At 45.6% G+C, this 19,681-nt stretch overlaps 1 protein-coding gene across 1 annotated transcript in view; it reads left to right on the top strand.

Moving 5' to 3' along the window:
• Positions 1-512: 512 nt before the first annotated feature.
• RAB10 (RAB10, member RAS oncogene family) overlaps positions 513-19,681 on the top strand; it is a 274,897-nt gene continuing 255,728 nt past the window's right edge. The window contains exon 1 of the mRNA XM_078650018.1: positions 513-1,124. Within this exon, the coding sequence (XP_078506144.1) occupies positions 998-1,124 (127 nt within the window). The 5' untranslated portion in view covers positions 513-997. The remainder of the gene's footprint in view (positions 1,125-19,681) is intronic.

Genomic DNA, 19,681 nt, shown 5'->3' with positions numbered 1-19,681 from the left:
CCATGTTATAAAAAGACGCGCCCAATAAAGTAAGACAGAGTTATAATGCGTTGATTCAAATAATCTATTAAGTGTTTCATGTTTCTTACTATTTTCTTCAAGTAAGTGGAGCCCTCATTAATATTACAGTCTATAAACCAATTCATATTTGACAGTTTAATGAATAAACAAAATGTCTACTTTAACAAGGTCACTTTTATGAACCGTTTGACTTACAGATATAACAAAATTAACTTAAATTGAAGACGGCGCTGTCATGCACGTCTCCTGGCACAAAGTAGGCGGGGAAACCTACGACACCAAAACATGGACTGCTCTTTCTCTTTTGACACGGGCTTGGCCGGTGTCCATTCGGCGGCCATCTTCAGGTCAGGCCAGATGTCGCTCATGCATCAGCAGTCTGTTGGTTCGTGTGAGGGTGGTTCCTGATAGGCTTGCCTGACCTCACTATGGGGACTGCGCCGGACGTTCCCACGCCCGCGAGCCAGCGGTAGTGTTTCATGTCCCTCGGCAGCAGACTGCGCATGCGCTCAGCAGGGGCGGGCGCGAGGCTGGAGCTGAGAGTGAACGGGAGCCATTTTGTCCCGAGTGAGCCTGCCGGAGAAAAGGAGGCTGCAGCGACTGCGCCGGGGCCGAGAGAGCAGAGCTCAAGCAATGAGGGGGTGTCGCGGCCTGTAGCAGTCTCGCTCGCCTGGCTCCGCCGCTGAGTGTGCGGGGAAGGAAGACTGCTGCGCCCCCTGTGGGTGAGAGTCCGCGCCCCCGCCCTCCCTCCTCCCCGAGAGGCCCGGCTTCCCACTCCCTGTCTGTGACAGCCTCCGCCCGCCCAGTGACAGGCGCGCTCCAGGTGACAGGCCCGGCTCCCCACCTCCCCCGGAGCTGACCCTGTGTAGAGCCAAGATCCCTGCCCGGTTAGAGGCTTGCTTCACGCCCCCCTGTCGGCGACAGGTCTGCCGCCCCCCCTGTCCGGTGACAGGCCTCAGCCCCCAGCCACCTCCCCATGGCGAAGAAGACGTATGACCTGCTGTTCAAGCTGCTGCTCATCGGCGACTCGGGGGTGGGCAAGACCTGCGTGCTCTTCCGCTTCTCCGACGATGCCTTCAACACCACCTTCATCTCCACCATAGGTGAGGGTTTGGGGTACCTGCGTGGTGGGGGTAACACTGGAGTTTTGGGACTCCTCCTTCAGTACCAGCTGCTTGTGTTGTCATGGGTGGGGGTGGAGGTCTGATGGCGGTGTTGCATTAAATAACAATCAGAGGACCATCACAATCTCCACCGTATTTGGGGGTTTGGAGAGCGAGATTAAAAAGTATTCATTGGCTTTAGAACCTCATCTGCTTCATTAAGTGTATGCACCCAAAAATTAAATAGCTAATTTTCAGTATCTGCTGTTGAGCCAGATCACATCATTCTCACTCCCATCCTCTTGCAGCTTACAAAATATCACACGCGTTTGCCACCACTTTACACCACAGTATAAATCCCACGCCAGCATCTTAAAGCCGATCATAGCATTGGGTCACGCCGAAGGTGTGGTGAGAAACACCAGCGGCGTTGCTTTATCCCACATAACCACTCCTATCAGAGGTTTGTTGGTATAGTGGACGAACAGTACTGGATGTTGGGCTAGGAAGTTTCGCTACAGTGTAGCTAAAGCGAGGGATGCCGAACTTTAAATTCCGAGAGAACAGGGTGTGGCTCTCTCAAACCCACAAAGAGATCCTCCTCAGATAAACACCCTGAGTGCATATAATCTATATCCATGTTTATCCTCTGAGTGAGTAGTAGTACCAGCTGATTCTGTCCGGTGTGTGGAGGCGCCTCTATTTTAGCAGTTTCCCAAACCTCACACATTGTCCTATCTTCTGGGGCATTGCAATCTTGACATCTTTAATACATAGTTTGTATTCCGATCGCCCCTTTTTCAGTACCCTCGAGGCATCTGTACCACACGACTCGGCTTCTCTTTTAGTCTAATGTACGCTGTTTCAAGGCGCAGGTGTTGTTTTGCTGTACATTCAGGGGCAGAAAACTATTACTTTTTTTTGAAGGTTCTGATTAACAACGATACACATCATTAGACACTGTCCATAATCCTTGTAAATGTAGAGCGAATTTACACTATAAAGCGGTGTACCTCTTTGATTTCTTTAATTGCTAGTTATTGTCCTGGATCCTTTGCGTTTGCTAATATAACTGCGGGACTGAACTTGTTTTAGGTGTATTTAAGTCTACATTTCGTTGAGGTTGTATCTGAGCTGTGCACTTTCACACCCATTACTCTGCAGTTTCTGCGTCAACTTATAAGTTATATTTTTATTTGGGGTTCTGTAACAAGGTGAAGTTTCATTGAATGCATGCTTACTGCTTGTGAGACGAAATTCGCTGTTAAATTATTCTGTTGTCAAGGTTGTGCTCTTTCCGAATTTATAAACTGCTGGGTTAGCTGTTTGGTTCCAGTCTTGCTTCTTTGTCCTGCACCATTTAAAAATGCATGACAGTGGGAGGTTACGCCTTTCTTTGTTCCAGGTTCCAACTGCAATTTGCTTGTTTTTTTAGTTTTTTTAAAGTAACATCTTATTAGCGGTAAGGCCTCCTCACACACAAAGCCAGTGTCTTCTTGAAGGAGAATCCTATTTTTGGGGGGGGGGACGTCGGTACTGCTTTGTCGGCTGCAGCACGCACCCTTTTTGTCAAGTCTTGAGTCAGTGCGGTTATTTTCGTTCTTCAACTGCATCTGTGTTGAACCTTAGACGAGGAAGAAAGCTGGTTTATGGATCTCTATTAGGTTTAAATTAACCCGTTTAAAGACTAACTAGTCAGTGGATCTTTGCTAACTTTTAATGTGGAGTAACCCTTTTTGATCTTCGATTGCACACTCCATGTTTGGGTAGAAACAGTTTGCGAAGCTCATAATTACCTAGAGAAAGAAAGTAGACATCAGTTGGGACATGTTATTGAGCGCCTCCAGTAAGAATGACTGCTTCGCTCCCTCATTTCCTACGTGGGTGTTTCTGGATGTATAAATCTAGGGATAGAAAGGTGACTTGTTCGTCACTGTGCCTTAGAATAGTTTTCAGCATGTGAATTCTATTTATTGCAGACTGCTGGCGTGGGGGGTTAAAATTAGTGTCGTTGTCTAAGCCTTGAAACTGAATGGCAAGTGTAGGGAGGTTCAACCGGGCAGAGGCCCTGTTCTGAATAGCTTATTTTTCAGATGTAATGTGATAATTATTTTCTATTGTGTTATAGGATTTATGCTAGTATACTGATAGCTTGATTGGTCAACAGATTGGAATAGCATTGGGTCAATCATTTCCTCTTAAGTAGTTTAAGGAGTAATCTGGTATTTGTGTGTTCAGTAGTAGTGGCTGAATTTGGCTTTAAGTGAAGTTTCTGCTGCTTGCCAATGTGCTTGTTTGTGAAAGGCTCGTTCTGCATCTAATTCATGCTTTTATTACAGTAGTTTGAGGGAGGAGTTCTTTTACGTAGTTGACACGGTTCAGTGTACACCACCTGTTGTCTCTGACACTGCTAGAAGCCAGCAAGTCTCCTGCAGGCTCTCGCTGTTGACAGTTTCATTTACTGCTACTTTGTGGGGTTTTAAGTGGATGTACTTAATGTTTGCAGTGATCTTTTAGGTACTTAAGTTTCATATGATGACCTTGAACCGACCACAGCGATCAACCGAGCTAGATGCCTAAGCTGTCATGTTTCAGACTTTATAAATGTGATCATGTTCACTAGTAGGGATGGTCCTATGACAATTGCCCAACATCAATCTTCATAGAATTTACGGTTGTGATGGCGAGGCCCAGTTATTAACGTAGTCCATCAGTGAAGACTCGGCAGGACGGCCAGAGAGGTGGAAAATATACGCATTTTGAACAGGGTCACACCCTCTCCATACTAGAGCCGGAACCAGTTGTCTTGCCTCATTTTTGTCAACGCCATACAGCTCGAAATAATATATAAAGAAAGAGATTAGACTCATCTTGAAGAGTTATTCATCATCATCATCATCGCTAAAAAGCTGTTGCTTATCGTACCCGCTAATTGAAATCTACTCAGCTGAACTATTAAATACATCAAGATATCGTAAAGTTTCAGTAATACTTGAATACAAGCATCATTTTATATATGTGCAATAGACAGCTACCTGATGAAGGCACGTATGCCGAAACGCGCGTCGTTGACACCTGCCGCACTGCCTCCATCATCCTTACGTCTATCTTATATTATGGATGTACAACTATACTGTTCTCAATGAAATATAAAAACAACAAAAGTTAAATATGAGCTATATATAAAATAATAAAAAGAAATGTTTTGATAAATACATGAGTGTATAGCCATTCTGTTAAAAGAAGGTGGTTCTTGTTGTTTTTTCTAATTCACCTTACTTCAGAGAAACATAAAATTGGTCTACTGTTGAATCAATGCCTAGCTAAATTCTTTCTTATTGTATAATTTCCCTATGTTCAGCTAGTCGTTAATATAGGGGTCCCTTGCTTCTTAAAAAAGAGGCCCAGTTATTAAAGCAGCACTTCAATTCCTGTGCCCTTGAGCTTCAGTGCGTACTTTCAACTTTTGTTCTTGTAATAGAACGTTTAGCACCATTAACTTTTCTTTCCCAAAAATATGGCAACCCTTGGAGATGATGAGAAGGAAAGCACAATGCAAAGGACAGTAAATGTGCAAAAATAGTGGAAACGAGGCTTCCACTTTTTGATTTCCGTGTTCAACAATTTTATTTCCATGTAGCCATTTGCGCAGTTGGAATTCTTCTCGTGGCCCCACCAGTCCTCCAGAGAGAAGTGCATCCAGATTTAGAGCACAAGATAGTCGAGGGCGCATTCTTAGCTCATGACGTGTCTGGAGCTGCTGCCTTTAGTCCTCCCCGGCCAAGTCTGCTGTGAAAAGAGGAGAATCACACGTTTGAGTTACCCAAGAGTTGCTATTTGTTGAAATGCGCCCTCCTCCTCGTCCCGGCCTCCGGGTGAGGTCTGCTGCTTCCTTTCCTGCAGTCCTTCACTCTGTGAAAAGGGATCCTGAGGCTCGGCTTGGGTTTCCTAGCTATGACATCACTCGCAGATGGGCTTAAGAAACCCTAGCTTGTGGGGGCGCGGCCTGTGGCTTTAAAGGGCCGGTGCTGGCCCTGGGAATGGGAGATAACCCAGTGCCCCTTCCGCTGTCGGTGCCGCAAAAGGAAACATTTTTACAGCCTAACTTGCACTGTGCTTATGGTGTTATATTGGTCACAAAATAGTTAATTTTTTCTGTGAAATTTTTTATCGAATCGACCCAGTAACACCGCAACTTTATTAAATCTAGTCTCGCAATGCCATTGGTTAGTAACGTGCGTTAACACATTAGTAAGCCCCCGTTTGGACACCTATTTGACTGACGGTGCATTCAATAATTCATTCTAAGATTCTTCGCACAGTTTATTACTGCCCTGGTGATGTAGCTATCCTATGTCAACATAATATATAAATAGTATTTTTTTCTTTTGCATTTTTGAGTCGTCCCATTGCCCAGTTTTTGCACTACGTGGACAAAGCTGCTAATGGAGTTGACTTACAACCAGTGATTATTCTCACAGCTACAAGTTGCTTGTGAGTCAATCTATCTGCCCAGACCTCACTGACAGGTGTAATACCGAGGGATTTTGCTTTCTGACACAATTGCAGAAAGCCAGCTGTTTTTTGGTTCTGTAAAATTCCTCTATCAAGCACTCTGTTTATTACAACTGTATACATTATTGGTTTGGGCATAACATTTAAAAAGCGAAGCAGCCCCACTGCCTTGTTTATTAGGGAAAAAAGTATATTATAAAATGACAAGCCTGACTGCTATAACTTTTTTCCATGGTCCAAAAGCAGAATTTTTCAGTTAGCTGCCCATCCCGGCAAATGTGTATATTGGGAAACTTTGGGCCAGTGTTCTTTATGTAGTCACAGTTTGTTCGACTTTACTCGATACAGGCACAGTTCATATCTTCACCTTTGGCCGTCTGCGTTAGGTCCCCAATTTGTCAGAACCTGATCCTGGCTTTGAACAGTTCCTTCAAATGGTCTAATGATTTAGAAGGCATTGGATAACCATCTGAGAGATGACAATGGCCTCTTGGTTTCTGTGTATTGAGTTCCTATGCCGAACTAGATGGGAACGACGTGTAGAACACTTTCTCAGCCGTCATATTCTCTTTTAAAACAATGTGTGTAATGGAGTACAGGTAATTTCAGAGCAAGCAGGCTTTCATGGTGTTAGCAAACGAAGCATTTAGCAGAAAGAGCTGAATCTTACTTTATTCCCCCAAAAATTTTCTCAGGCCATTTCCCTCTAGTAAAAACCTGAATTATTCAAATAAACTTTAGTGTACTGCCTAAAGTTACAAAGTTCTAAATTGCGCATAGTTTTGTGATTGAGGATAGTTTTGTCCCATCTTTTAAGCACTTGAATGTCTTCATGACATGATAGGCAGATGGTTGTATTCACTTTAAATCACAAAAAGAAGTATGCTTCAACATGTGGTTTCTCTTGGGGTTTCAGGCATGATAGTGAATTATTAGATAACTGTTGCATCCATAAATTAGTCAACATGATCTTCATAAAGACGAGGGTAGTGATACCTTTTTTGCTGTGCTGTTTATAGAGTTTCTCAGCAAACACAAAAAAGCTACTGAAGTAGACTCATTTGTCATTAGTAAGTAAATCCGTCGTAAATAGTTTCCTAGCTACTCCGTATTGATATCCAAGCTTGTTAAGAGTTGAAGACCAAGTTGTCCTTAAAAAGAACCATTTGCATTTCAGAAGAACACACTTGGTGCAAAATGTCGATATGGATGGTGCGTACTGGAATAGTTCTTGATAAAATTATATTCCTTTACAAAAGGCCATGATTAATATGCAAAAATGGTTTTGTAAATAAAACCATAATCTGGCAAAACATTTTTGGTGAGAATAAGCTCAAAACAATACTTTAACTTTATTACTTAACTGACTTCCGCTTTGCGCTTCCTCTTTAGGTTCACCTCTGTCTACAGAGCAGTGTACTCAATTGTGCAACTTTAAATGTGCAACTCTTTTTGCTTCAGGATTTCATTGTGGAGAGTGTATAAGCAGTGATCTCAGGAAACCTTTGTGGAATTACTGGCTCTGATCAGTGTATCTTCAGCTAATGGTGAGCTCTCCTGATGCACTGAACCACCCCGTGTGATTCCCCCTGTTTCCAACCTTTTGGCCAGTCACTGCCCCGTCTTTATTGACACTGAGATGTAGTGTGACTTCCAGTGTTCATCGTAGTAAAATCCTGTTATGCTTTTTTTTTTTTTTTTATGGGTTGATCCAAATTTAGAGCTGCAGTCTCCTCTCAAAAACACCTCCCCTTCATGCTACAATATTTCTGTGGTTGAACAGCTAAAAATGTATTTTTTATTACATATTTTGAAGAATTCTTTTTAATTTGTCTGCAGGGCTTACTTGTTTTTTCCAACCTTTTAGTTCCCTAAAGTATTCCAGTTGTAAAGATTTTTCTAAGAGAGGGATTAAGGTTTGTACCCTAACAAAGTAGTTGCTATTCTCCACAGAAATACGTTTTTAGTAAAGTTCACGGGCGACCTTTCCATGGACTAGAAATACTACTTTTGATGAAGTTGCAACTCAATCTAGCCGAACCTTAACAACATGCTGACCTGTTGAAGCTCGGCCAGCACAGGTTTTGTAGTCAATAAATAAGCTTATTGGTACTATTACCTTTTGGACTGCACTCTGTTACTTTCGAAATGTATCAACGCTGGTGACAAGTCGAATGCAAGTACTAATTTCAATGTAAGTGACATTTGAAATTGCACTTACCAGTTTCAGTCAAGGTTGTGCCAGTTCTGCCATAGGACCCTGTTTTGTTTGGGGTGTTTGGGGGGGGGGGGTCATAAAAAATGTCTGCGTGTGAACAGACAGTGTAAGCTTCTTGTTGGATCATGGACTTAGTTCATTTAGCACTCGTTTTTTGAGCAACAAAAAAAATGATAAATCTAGTTCACTTTTGTGTCTAATTTTACAAATGCAACTGTACCAGGTGTCAATATGCTAAACACATACTAGACAAATTGTATTTTCCATTTTCAATTCACTTTACAAGTTTTGGTTCACAGCACATCCAAGCTGCAAACTGGCTAGGTAGGAAGTGAACTTCACATGCCCAAGTTTTACCCTTCGTAATTCTTAAACTTCTCACAGTTAGAACCTGTGATATGTGCATCTTTGGACATGGAGAAAATTGCAAGACTTTAACTACTTCTTGTGCTATTTGTGCACTTGTACCGCAATTCTTAATGAAATACAGGTATTGAGAATGAGGGCCTCCATTCTGAAATGTATAATCTACATTGCACTTCTCCTGTGAGGGGACGAAGGCCGGGAAGGCAAACCAGTATGAGTTGTTTAACGTCAGGAGCGAGGCTCCACTTCAGTATTTAAACTTCGATTTCCTTGAAGACTCTACTCACTTACCTCTGACTTTGTAACAGACTATTGCCCCCACCCTGTCTCTTCTTCTACTCACTGCGCTCTCATTTGTCACAATCCTAATATCAAAATTTTTAATTGGACCTTACATTATTTCCTATCCGCTATCGTCTCTTTTACTGGTTTTAACTGGCTGTCTGTCTCTGCATTGATGGTAACCCATTAGGGTTTGTTTTCTCATGTATGATTTGCTCACATGCTTGCTATACACTACTGACCATGCCCTCATGTATTTTGTTTTTGTTATTTAGTTTTTATAACTGGAACGGTTTGACTGTAAAGTTTCTAATGCTGGAAGGCCATGTCTGCTCTATGAAAAACCATGCAAATGCCTTGGACGGTGACAGAAGCAGGCAGATTTTGAGACCTTTAAGAAATCCACAAAAAGTCCTTCTCAATTGCTTATCCGGGCACTTGTCCATAAAGCGTGCATTTTGAGGCTTTATTGGGTGCATATTGTTTAAAATAACTAAATGCATATTACTTGCACAGTCGGTGTAGGCTGTGATTGAAAGGACTAGGGTTGTCCATTGAATCCGGAGTATGAGCCAATAGAAAGCAGATCCAGGAAGGAGCAGATTTTAGGAGGCTTGTAGTCTCCTAGCAATGAAAGTAATGTATTGGGGAGTTCAAGCAACAGTAGAACGGTGCAATGATATCCTCCATTGCCTTATGTTTAAAAGTGTTGTTAGTGTTGTCTAGCACTTGCAATTTCTTAGGTTATGTAATAAAACACATTGTCAAAAGTGATCCGTTTCAGAATTCGCACACACTTTAACCTGCAATAATAGGCGGGACATTCAGGAATAGAGCTTCTGGCGTTTGCAGTATGCTTTGGAGAGGCTTACAATTATAAGTGGCCGCAATGGCAGTGTCCAGACAGTGCTTCCTGGGGCAGGTTATATAGCGCTTTTGTGTTTGTACGGTTCTGGGTACACACCTCAGGCTAGAACCAGCAAGGGTGGGATATTTTCCTGTGGCAAATGCATGCTTTAAATCTAGACTAGCCTGCATCGAAGACTGATTTCATTTAAGGTCCGTAACCAATATGTTTAAAACAATATAGATTTATATTAAATATTCCTGCAACCTGTCCGGCAACAGGCATAGGTGTTTGAGACGCTTACATGGTGGACAGATGGGATGTTACCAGTCAGTGTTAACATACCATCTATATCTGAAGTGTGTTTTGCTTTTTAGGGGGCTTCACATTAAGTTCGTCAGAAGAAGAGGACGATCCAGCCTCAAATTGCTTAATTAAAACACTGTCGCCATTCTCCTGGCTGAGTTAAGCCCTTCAGAGAGTGGCCACTAACCATTGCTCGATAGTCGCTTTGCTGCAAATACTGTCTTCAGTCACTAGCCAGGTTATTAGTAGGTTTATTATTATCGGACAAATATAGATTAATAATGTATTTCTTAACTTTGGTTGAGCATAGTGTGGTCTCCCCCCCCTGCTTGGTTGAATTTGTTCAGATAAGTTAAGTTAAGGTTGCCTTCTATAATTTTATTACACAGTTCAGAAGATTTTAGGTTTCCCTCGGTTTACTAAGTTGCTCTTAGTGACCCGACCTGATATGCTTGTGGCCTGCTGTAACATGAAATCCGATCTGAGTTTGAAAACGGTCTATTTTAGGACTTCCTTAATTTGTAACCAGCGACAGTGCACGGCTCTCTTCCCTCAATGAAAGCATGTACTAATTCTCCCCACAAACCCACTCAATATGGTATCTCTTTAAGATCTAGCATTTCCAAAGCTGAACCGGTGCCACCGCAAGAGATGTTAAGAATACTCACTCCGTTATTTTTATGTAGTTCTTCTCTATGCCTGAAGGGGTCGCTAGTACAGGCTTCTGCATATCCGCTACGTAGTCCGCCCTGTGTGATGTTATTTTCTTCCGATTTTACTGTAAACCCACATTTGTGCAATTGGTCATTTGTGTGCCCTGATTATGCAAAACGAATCGAACTGTTTCCCGTGCCGTAACAAGGATATCCTGTTGTGTTGCACCGCACTGGGGGCCAGATGTAGGTAAATTTTATTTTCCGACCTCTTAAATACCGACTCGGTATTTCAGAATCGGAAAATGAGATGTAGATAAAAAATCGGTAACAATTACCGACTCTGAATCAGTCGGTAATCGTAATCGGTATTTACCGAGTCGGAATATACCTACACGGTAAAATCCGATACGGAAAAACCCAAACTTATCCACCGGTTCCATGGCCCATAGGAATGAATGGCAAGTCCCGACTCGGAAAATACAGAGTCGGAAAAAACCGACCCGGTATTTACCGTGTAGGTAATATCCGTCTCAGAATTTGAAACTGACAAACATGTGAGCCTGTGAACCAATCAGGTACTCCAACCACACCCAAATCCAAAGCCACAGGGGAACTAACCAATCAGATCCAAGCACCACACCCCAGTACCTGGGACAGGCCACGCCCATGCAGGTGCAGAAACCAACAGTCAGGAGAGCAGGAGGACAGAGTGTGGAGCAGCCTTTCCTGAGTCAAACAACACTGCAAGATGGAGAGTCAGGAGGCACAGAGAGAAGCTGCAGAGCGCAAAAGGAAGCAGAAGTTCAGCCAGGAAGAACTGCAGGTGCTAATTTCCGAGATTGTAAGACATTACGGCAAAATTTTCGGGAAGCAAACTCTGCATGTTGCAGAATCTATCAAACGCAGCACCTGGTTGGAAATACAAGGCAAGGTAAATGCCATTGGTGTCACCCACCGTGACCTTGAAGACCTGAAAAAACGGTGGTATGACATCCGCATCATCACAAAGAAAAAACTTGCTGCCCACCGCAAGGAAAGTGCTGCAACAGGGGGAGGAAGAAACAGAGCCCCTAGACTCAGCGACATCGAGGAGATGGTGGCATCCACCCTTGAGAAGGAATGCATTCACGGCATCGGAGACGCAGACAGCTCAGCAAGAGGAGCAAAGAAACCAGGTAAGATGCAAGTACATTATCATTTACCCATTTACCTATTCCCCTCACAGGACAAATCAGACTCCACAACAGGTTTAACTAATGTCCTGCAATGCATCCTGGGAAATGTAGTCATGTGTAGATACCTCAGAGCAGTCAGCGTGCATTGCAGCAAGGGGAGCAACAGACAACTAGCATAGGCAAATGAGAGACAGGCAAAAGTGCAATAGAAGTGTTTTTTATCATAAGACACAGGTGAACAACTCCACTGACACAATGTCCATGTCTGTCCACAGGAGAGTCAATGCGCAGCACAGCAGAGGTTAGAGAGAAGAGGAGGGAAGGAGCCGGACCAAGCACATCACACGGAGGGAAGGACCAAGAGCAGGCAGCCCCGATACCTGAGGAGGCAACAGCACAAAATCCACAATCCCCTCTCCTATTCGGTAGTCAGGACACAGGAGCGGCTGAACAATCACCCACCCCCACAACACCATCCCCAGTGCTGGGAAGGGTAAGGTGCCATGATGTGCCCCCTCGCAGAATACTGGTAACATCATCGGAGGAGGAGGTGGAGGGTGACACACAGGACAGAGGCAACACCGAGCAGCAGCCCACTCCCAGAGTCATGCGGGCCAGTGTCCGAGGGCGACGGCCACGGGAGGTAGAGGATGTGCGTCAAGTTCAGGGTGTCTTCTGCGGACTGGAGGCCACCATGGTGAAAGTGCAGCGCCTGCAGGCAAAAGCGATGATGGGGGTTCAGAGGCATACACGCACTACAAATAACAAACTGGAAGCAGTAGGCAAGGGCATAGGGGAAATGGCAGAAAGCATGCAATCTATGGCGTCAGGAATATCTGATATTACACAGTGCATGACTGTCCTGTGTGACAAATTGGACAGGGACCATTTAGAGAGACGCAAGGCCCGTGTGGATGTGCGTCAGCAAACAAAGGCCCTGAACAGGTTTGCCACTGCTACCACTGTGCTGTGCAGACGGTCAGTGACGATGCAGGATGCCATAGTGCAGTGCTGCAACAATTTAACTGAAGGTATGGCCAGGATGACCTCTGCTATGGAGCTCGTGCTCGCGCATCAGACTGGCACTGGAGGCGACACTTGTGCTGCGGAAAGCGAGGGGTCCACCAGCAGGAGTGGTGCAAGCACTCCTGTGAGAAGTTGGCCTGATAGGTGATGTTTCCAATTCTGGAACCACCTATTATCAGACCAAACAATCCCTTATGGTGTCAGGTTGTAAGTCAACCTTGTTAGACAAGCTATCCTAGGGGTAGCATGGACTAAGCAGCCTAAAGGCTTAACTTAAGAGGTCGTGTTAAGCGAGCTGTTTTACCACATACAATCCTGTAATATCAAATGAAAGGACACCACACAAGTATATATTATGAAAATATATGTATTTATTACTAAAAACAATCCCCAGTATTCTTTATGAATAAAGGGGCACAAGCGTTAAATCAAAAGCACAGTTTAAACATACAAGTTGCACAATTATGGATGAGGGAGGGTGGCCACTCAAACCATATACTAAACAAGTGGTATAAGAGATACCAATCGAACAGTGGTTAGGCCTAGGGCCTAGGGAATCGCTGGGAGCAGTCAGGACAAGCAGTGCTGAAGTCGGGAGAGGCCCACGGGATTCGGGAGCAGTGCGGAAATCGCACGCATGCACCAATGTTAACCAATGGTGCGTAAAAGTTGTAAAGTTAAAGTTTAAGGACACTTCCGCTGAACCTAGAGGAACAAAACTTAAGACACAGACCCTAGAGATGTGTACCAGTGTGGGAACACCGGCGGAGCAAAGTTACCACACCCACAGGAAGCGGGTGCACAGGGTCGAAGTGGCGTCGGGTTTTGACACGCAGGTTCTTGGCGCTTGAAGCTGAAGATGCTGCAGGCGATGTGAAGGAGAAGTGTCCGGTGGATCCAAGGGTGGATCTGAAGTGGTGAAGACCTGAAAGCAGAGGGGACAGTGTTCAAAGTCACTGACCAGTGACCACCGTGGAACCAGATTGGAACCAGGCAAAGTCGGGTGCAAACAGGTGATGAGGTGTTGCTTCTCTCTGCAGCCACGTGGACACGAAGAGGTCAAGGACGTCCAGGAGTCGATCACGAGCTGTCCCTCGAAGGCTCTAGCTGATGGCGGTGTCGGCAACTCGATTGAAGCAAACAAGCCTTGGCTAATGCAAGCCACGGGGAAAGTGAAAAAGGCTTATTACTCGGACCAGCAAGGTCAGAGCGGGTACTCCTTTCTACAGGAGCGAGGGCAGGTCTGGAGCAACCAGACCCACAGTGTAAATCGTAGGTTTCGTCGCCAAGATGGCCGCTGACCACGTGACAAGCGGCCGGGATGGCGAGTCGAGTGGCACAAAGCAAAAGGGCCCCACGCAGATCGTGGAGATGCTGGAGGGCTGATCTTTGGTGCAAATGCTGCTCGATTGTGGGGCTTCTTAAACCCCAAAGCACAGAGTCGAGGGTGCCTCGGGTGCTGCGCAGTCAGCGTCTCGGGGGTCTTTCAAGATGTCCGCTCCCACGTCTCTCGGTGCCTCCACGGGTCCCTTCTTTGCAGGGACTGTGGATCGGGCTGGGAGAAGTCTGGGAAGCTGGGTCTTGTCAGGCTCTGCACTCGGGCTCCGGCGGGAGGCGGCGGCAAGGCAGACGTCGAGGTGCTGGGTAGTGCCTGTGTTCACAGGGTGGCCCCTCCTAGGCCACAAGGGAGATGCTCTTCAGTCTTCTGTTCATCAGAATGTCGAAGTCCAGTCGTCTTCTTAGTTTAAAGGTGATTTCAGGATGATCTCAAGTGCATTGGCACTGCTCCCAGTCTTATACTAATTTTGGGGGCTGGATTACCTGCTAGGTCCCCTCCTATGGGTGGGACCCAGGTAGTGGGTGGATACACCCCCTTCCTTTGATCCAGGCCGCCCTGGCACGAGGGCTGGAGTGCCCCAGAACCGGTTTGGCCGGATTATGCAAGGGGCAGCCTTGTGCTCCCCATGCAGTGTCTGGTTTCTTTCAAACCTCCCTGCTACAATCCACTATCTCCTGTCTGAGGGGGTGTAACACCTCCCTGCAACAGGAAACCCTTTGTCCAGGCCCCATTTGGCTGAGTTTCGGTCAGCTTCAGGGGGGTCAGACTCTTGTCTGTGGCAGAGGCATCCATTTTGTGGATCTAAGGTCCTTTTAGAAATTAACCGCATTTAAGTAAAGTAACATGTCTTACCCCTCTAGAGGGGTGGAATGCTATCCCCGTCGCCAGAACTGGCGAGGGGATAGTATTCCAAATCGTATGACACCTTACACGACATGTTTTGATAAAGCCAAACCAGAGTTGCTATATAACCGCGAGGATTATAAGGCACTTAAGAGTATATGGTATGGCGTTATCCTGAAACAGCTTAGGGAGTTGTTCCCGACAGCTGCAGACAGGCTCAGCTCATGCTAGAGCTCCATCTCACATTAAACCACGCACTCTGCCTCCAGGATTGATGAGGCCTTCCATAGGAGTGGCTCACAGGTTTATATGTGTCCAGATATAGGTTTAGATATAGGTATACTATACCTAAGTAAGGGGTGATTACACCACCTTACCCCAGCTGAGTGATCAGCCAGTTGTGTCAATTTAAGAACCAGCCAGGGGTGGCAAAAGATATGCTGCAGCCCCTGGTAGGCCTTGGTGGCCCCTATGCCCTGGGCACCTATAGTGCATTATACAGGGGCTGACAAGGAGTCCATTTCCAATTGTGGTATGTACCTAGGGTACATGGAATCCATTTTACAGAGAGAGCAGATGGCCTGGGGCCCTGATTAGCAGGGAACCAGGTCAACTAAGTCAAAAAACCAGCTAAACACAGGCAAAAAATCTGGGGTAACCATAGTCAGGTAGCCACCTTCCTACAACTCCTGTGCAAGACTTACGGAGGAGTGGCAGGCGTCGGGGAAGTGTGACAGGCCACAGTGAGAACATTGATTCACAGCCACAGCAGCCCCGCCCTGTGCCCACAAACAATGACTTTGCCCTCCACCCGAGGCTGTAGTCACGGTGGTGTTAACCGTGACAACACACTCATGGAGTGTTTGATATTGTGAGCCCAATGTGAGCTATCAATGGTGTGGTGTAGTGAAAATTAAACTACTTACACAAAGTTACATTCATGCCTGTGTCTCTTTACTCACTCAGAAATATTGTTGTGTAACCTCTTCCCGTCTCAGTCTCCCATCTGTAGCTGCTGCTGCCACCGTAGCATGGGGCTCTGCCTCCTCTGGGTCGTCATCGATGTCCTCATGATATGTGATCTCCACCTCTGTGCCTTCCTTGGTGGCGAGATTATGTAACATTGCACAGGTCGCTATTATTTTGCAGCAGATGATTGGGGTGTACTGCCGTGCACCTCCACTCTTGTGGAGGCAGCGAAACCTGCTCTTAAGGAGTCCAAATGTGCGCTCAACAACGTTTCGTGTAGATCTGTGAGCCACATTGTATCGCCTTTCACTCCTGGTGGATGGGTTGAGGTAGGGAGTGAGCACAAAGGACCGCAGGGCATATGCACTGTCGCCTAGGGGGAGAAAGATAGACATTAATTGCAAGTACATGAGACGTAGATCTGATTGTGGAAAAGTAAATTTTGCCATGTTCTGTGTCCCTACGCCCCATCCATCATATGTTATGTATGCATGATCAATATGCATATGTTATTCCCCATTTCTGACTAAAAACGCAATTACAGTTGTGTCCACCTCTAGTGTGCTATTTTCCAGTCCTCGTGAATACTACGAATATCAGGCCTATGTAAGTAATGTTGCCACGTCTCTCAGTGTGCACGTTATTTCATTATAAAGTCCCCGTTTCCAGGCCTCAAAAGGGCCCGGACCACAGATTCAGCTCCTGTCTCCTGAAAGCCTCGCTGAGGAGCGATACAGCCCCCACCTGTATCCTCGACCTTTCACTTACTTCCTGCCTCGCAGTGCCCGGTGCAGCCCGGCCCTGCCTCTGAGTCTGCCAAATGTATGTTATAGTTCCAGCTATCAGTTCAGTCCTCCTCCTCTGCATTCCTAAGCTACTGAACTGCATCAATAGTTTCCGTCATTGTCTAGCCTTCTCGTCTCCATGTTAGAGAAATACTGTATTTAATGGTCGTTTAGTATTCTTCATCACGCACTACGTGTAGAATAATGCATGGTCCAGTCTTAGAATCAGGTTAGCCTCTCCCCTCATGACTTCTAGTTTATATCAACATGTTCCCTAAACATTAGATACCAGATAGGGTTTAGGTACATGTCGCTCCGACCCTCCAGACTTTAGTCTCTGCTCCTAGCACAGAGTTCGTAGCCCCCAGCTTCTCCTAGTAATACGTCATTGCTAGTTTTCGCGCACCATTAGGTTAGAGGTCCCGGCTCCTCAGGTAGCCCCCTCCTATGTGTCCGCCCATTCATGACATATTCTGTTACGTTTGCACCACATGTCTATGTATACGCCCAGTTACACCTCTTTTTACTGTTATCTCTCGCGACTGCTACACGTCACGCCTTCTACTCCACCCACTGTTACGCCTACTGCAATGTAATGCTATGTGTTTGCGCTATGTATATATATCAATGTTATGTTATTGAATGTTAGCGCGCTCATCCCAGACCCAGCCCCGGCAGCTGCCGGGCCTCTTTTCCCCTGCTGGGCCCCAGTTGTCCTGCTGGGCCCTATTGTCCTATTCCTATGCAGGTTGTCCTGATCCTGTCCTTATGCTGTAATAAACCTGCAGAAACTCCTACTACCTCGAATCTTGACTCTTATTTATTGAGCTATCTGTTATTCATTTATTCATCCAAAAATAGGGTATTATTTATTTATTTACCACATAATGGCGCCCGAACAGGGACTTGCCCTTTCCCCACGCGTCGGTGAAGCCACGCCGACCCCCTGACCCTCTGCAGTCGTGACGGAACCATACTGGCCAGTGCAGATATTTCTGCTTCAAGTATCCCTCAGGCCCACGGAGGAGACGGAGGAGGCGGTCCAGCATCCGAACGAGACGGTGGAGGAACGCGGCGAGTCCCGACCAGAGCCCAAGCCGAGAGTCCAAGGTCCGAGGTATCCGGAGGTCCACCCGTAACTGAAGTCCGAAGTCCGAAGTTCGTCGTCGTAGTCCAGTCCCGTCCGAGGCCTTCCGTTCCGTGCTGCCCGGTGAGTACCATTGCTGGGGTAGTGTCTAGACAGGGTCAGTCTAAATTGACTCCTGGTCCGTGGGTTGGTGGTACCCAAGCCCACAAACGAAGTGTTCACCTAGGTGGATACGGGTCTTGATGTGTTCCTTTATGGGACCGGTATGTTCCGTACTGTTATAGCAGTGCATCCAGTAACTCTAGTCTGTTCCGTTCTCGAGAATTCTGTTCTGTTTCTGTTTTCAGTATTTTCAGGTAGTATTTCTGTTCGAACTGTTATTTATAATGTTGTTTAATGTATTTCCAATGTCGTGGTATGCCTGAATTGTTTTCCCAATTGTTATTGTTTTTCGTGTATTGTATTGTGTTCCGATTCAAGTTTAGAATGCCGCTCTTTTCCAAGTTACGTCAGTTAAAAACTAGAAAGGGTCTGCTGGAAGCAGCAGTTCCTGTTCCGCCTAGGGACAGTCCAGGTCACTTTATGTATCAGAAACATGGCATAAGCGCCATATTGTATCTAGATTTATGGGTAGAGTATACCAAACAGTTAGAAGAAAAGTATAGATGGCCCGTATCGGGTACATGGGATGCCGAATGTATCATGCGAGTAGAAGAAGCATTATGGAAAAAGAAAGCCAGACAGTCACAGAAAGATGCCATCGAGTTATGGCGTAAGGAAGCGCATAGAAGAACGGAAAAGGAAGTCAGAAAGTCAGAGTTAAGTAGAGAATCCCAAGAACGAGCCCAAGAAAGAGAATTAATCGAGATAGGTGAACAAGTCAAAGCCGAACAGTCAGATAGACAGAGGCATGCCCTTATTAAGGGTATGTATCCTCTCCTTGCCGAAGGCTTGCCAAAAGCGACCCCAGAGGCACCCAGTAATTTCCCGCCACCATTAGTTCCGACCAAGTTACGTCACAAACCGACCGCAGCTGATATTTTTATTTCGTCCTATTTGGACGACACAGTTCCAGAATATGCAAATCCTGTTCGCGCTCCGCCCGTCCCTGTAAATCAGGCACTTCCTGTTCCTCCAGACACCGGAGTACCTGTTGCGGTACCTCCGGGTCAGCCTGCCATACAAGTTCAGCCCACGTTACAATTACCGACCCTGCAAGCACGAAGAATGTCAGTCGACGATTCTAGTCTAGGGGCCGCAGGAGGAGGTCCTCCTCAAACCCCGCCGCCACACAAGCGTTTATCAGCACTCGAATTACATGCTCAAGCATCACAGCGTACTCCTAAAAGTAATAAGTCTGTTACAGAAATCAGACAAGCCCTTGCCGAATGTGTCTATGACGCAGTCCCGGGCGAGTATAATATGGTTTTATATTCCGTACGCGTAAGAAGGGTGACCGAGTATCTAGTCACCTTGCCGAATATGAAAGAAGATCTAGACAGAATATATCGTTTCATCCGTACAGGGGATGATCCAGAAAGTATAGGCGAGATTATGTCTCAAAGGAAAGCCGAGATTCAGCTCATGATATTAAAGTTCCTGATCAATTGTTTAATAAGAGAACAAGATTACCCGTCTAAAGATCCCGCCGAAATGAGAATCCTGACAAGGTGGAGTGATAATATAGCCGAGGGTAAGCACAAGACCATTAGTGCCATGGAAAGTATGTACAAGAAAATTCGTAAAGAAATAATAAGGTTACACGAACAGCGTAAAACAGCACAAGTAAGCGAGAAAGAAAGTATCTCTGATCCTGAAGAGGAAGACGAGAATCCCGCCAGAATAGCGTATGTAGGAAAATCCAGATTTCCAGATCGCCATTTACGTCCAGAACCCAAGTCTATTTTTCATCATCCAGCACCAGAACGAGAGCCTTGTTCTCTAGAACAAGTATTTCAAGCTACCGATCACATTCTGAAATCACGAGTCGGTTATAGCGAGTTAAGTACCATGCATGAACAAGAACTAGCCCGATCAGCAGTCCGATGGATTACTGATCCTACCACTTTTCCAGACGAAATAGTGGCACAAATGTTTCTGAAACTGCCCCCAGCCGAGCAACGACTGGTGGGTATGTATATGA

The sequence above is a fragment of the Lissotriton helveticus genome, chromosome 6 (assembly GCF_964261635.1).
Source record: "Lissotriton helveticus chromosome 6, aLisHel1.1, whole genome shotgun sequence".
NCBI classification, from domain to species: domain Eukaryota; kingdom Metazoa; phylum Chordata; class Amphibia; order Caudata; family Salamandridae; genus Lissotriton; species Lissotriton helveticus.
The sequence above is the reverse complement of the archived record's forward strand: the minus strand, read 5'-3'. Positions and strand labels throughout refer to the sequence as shown.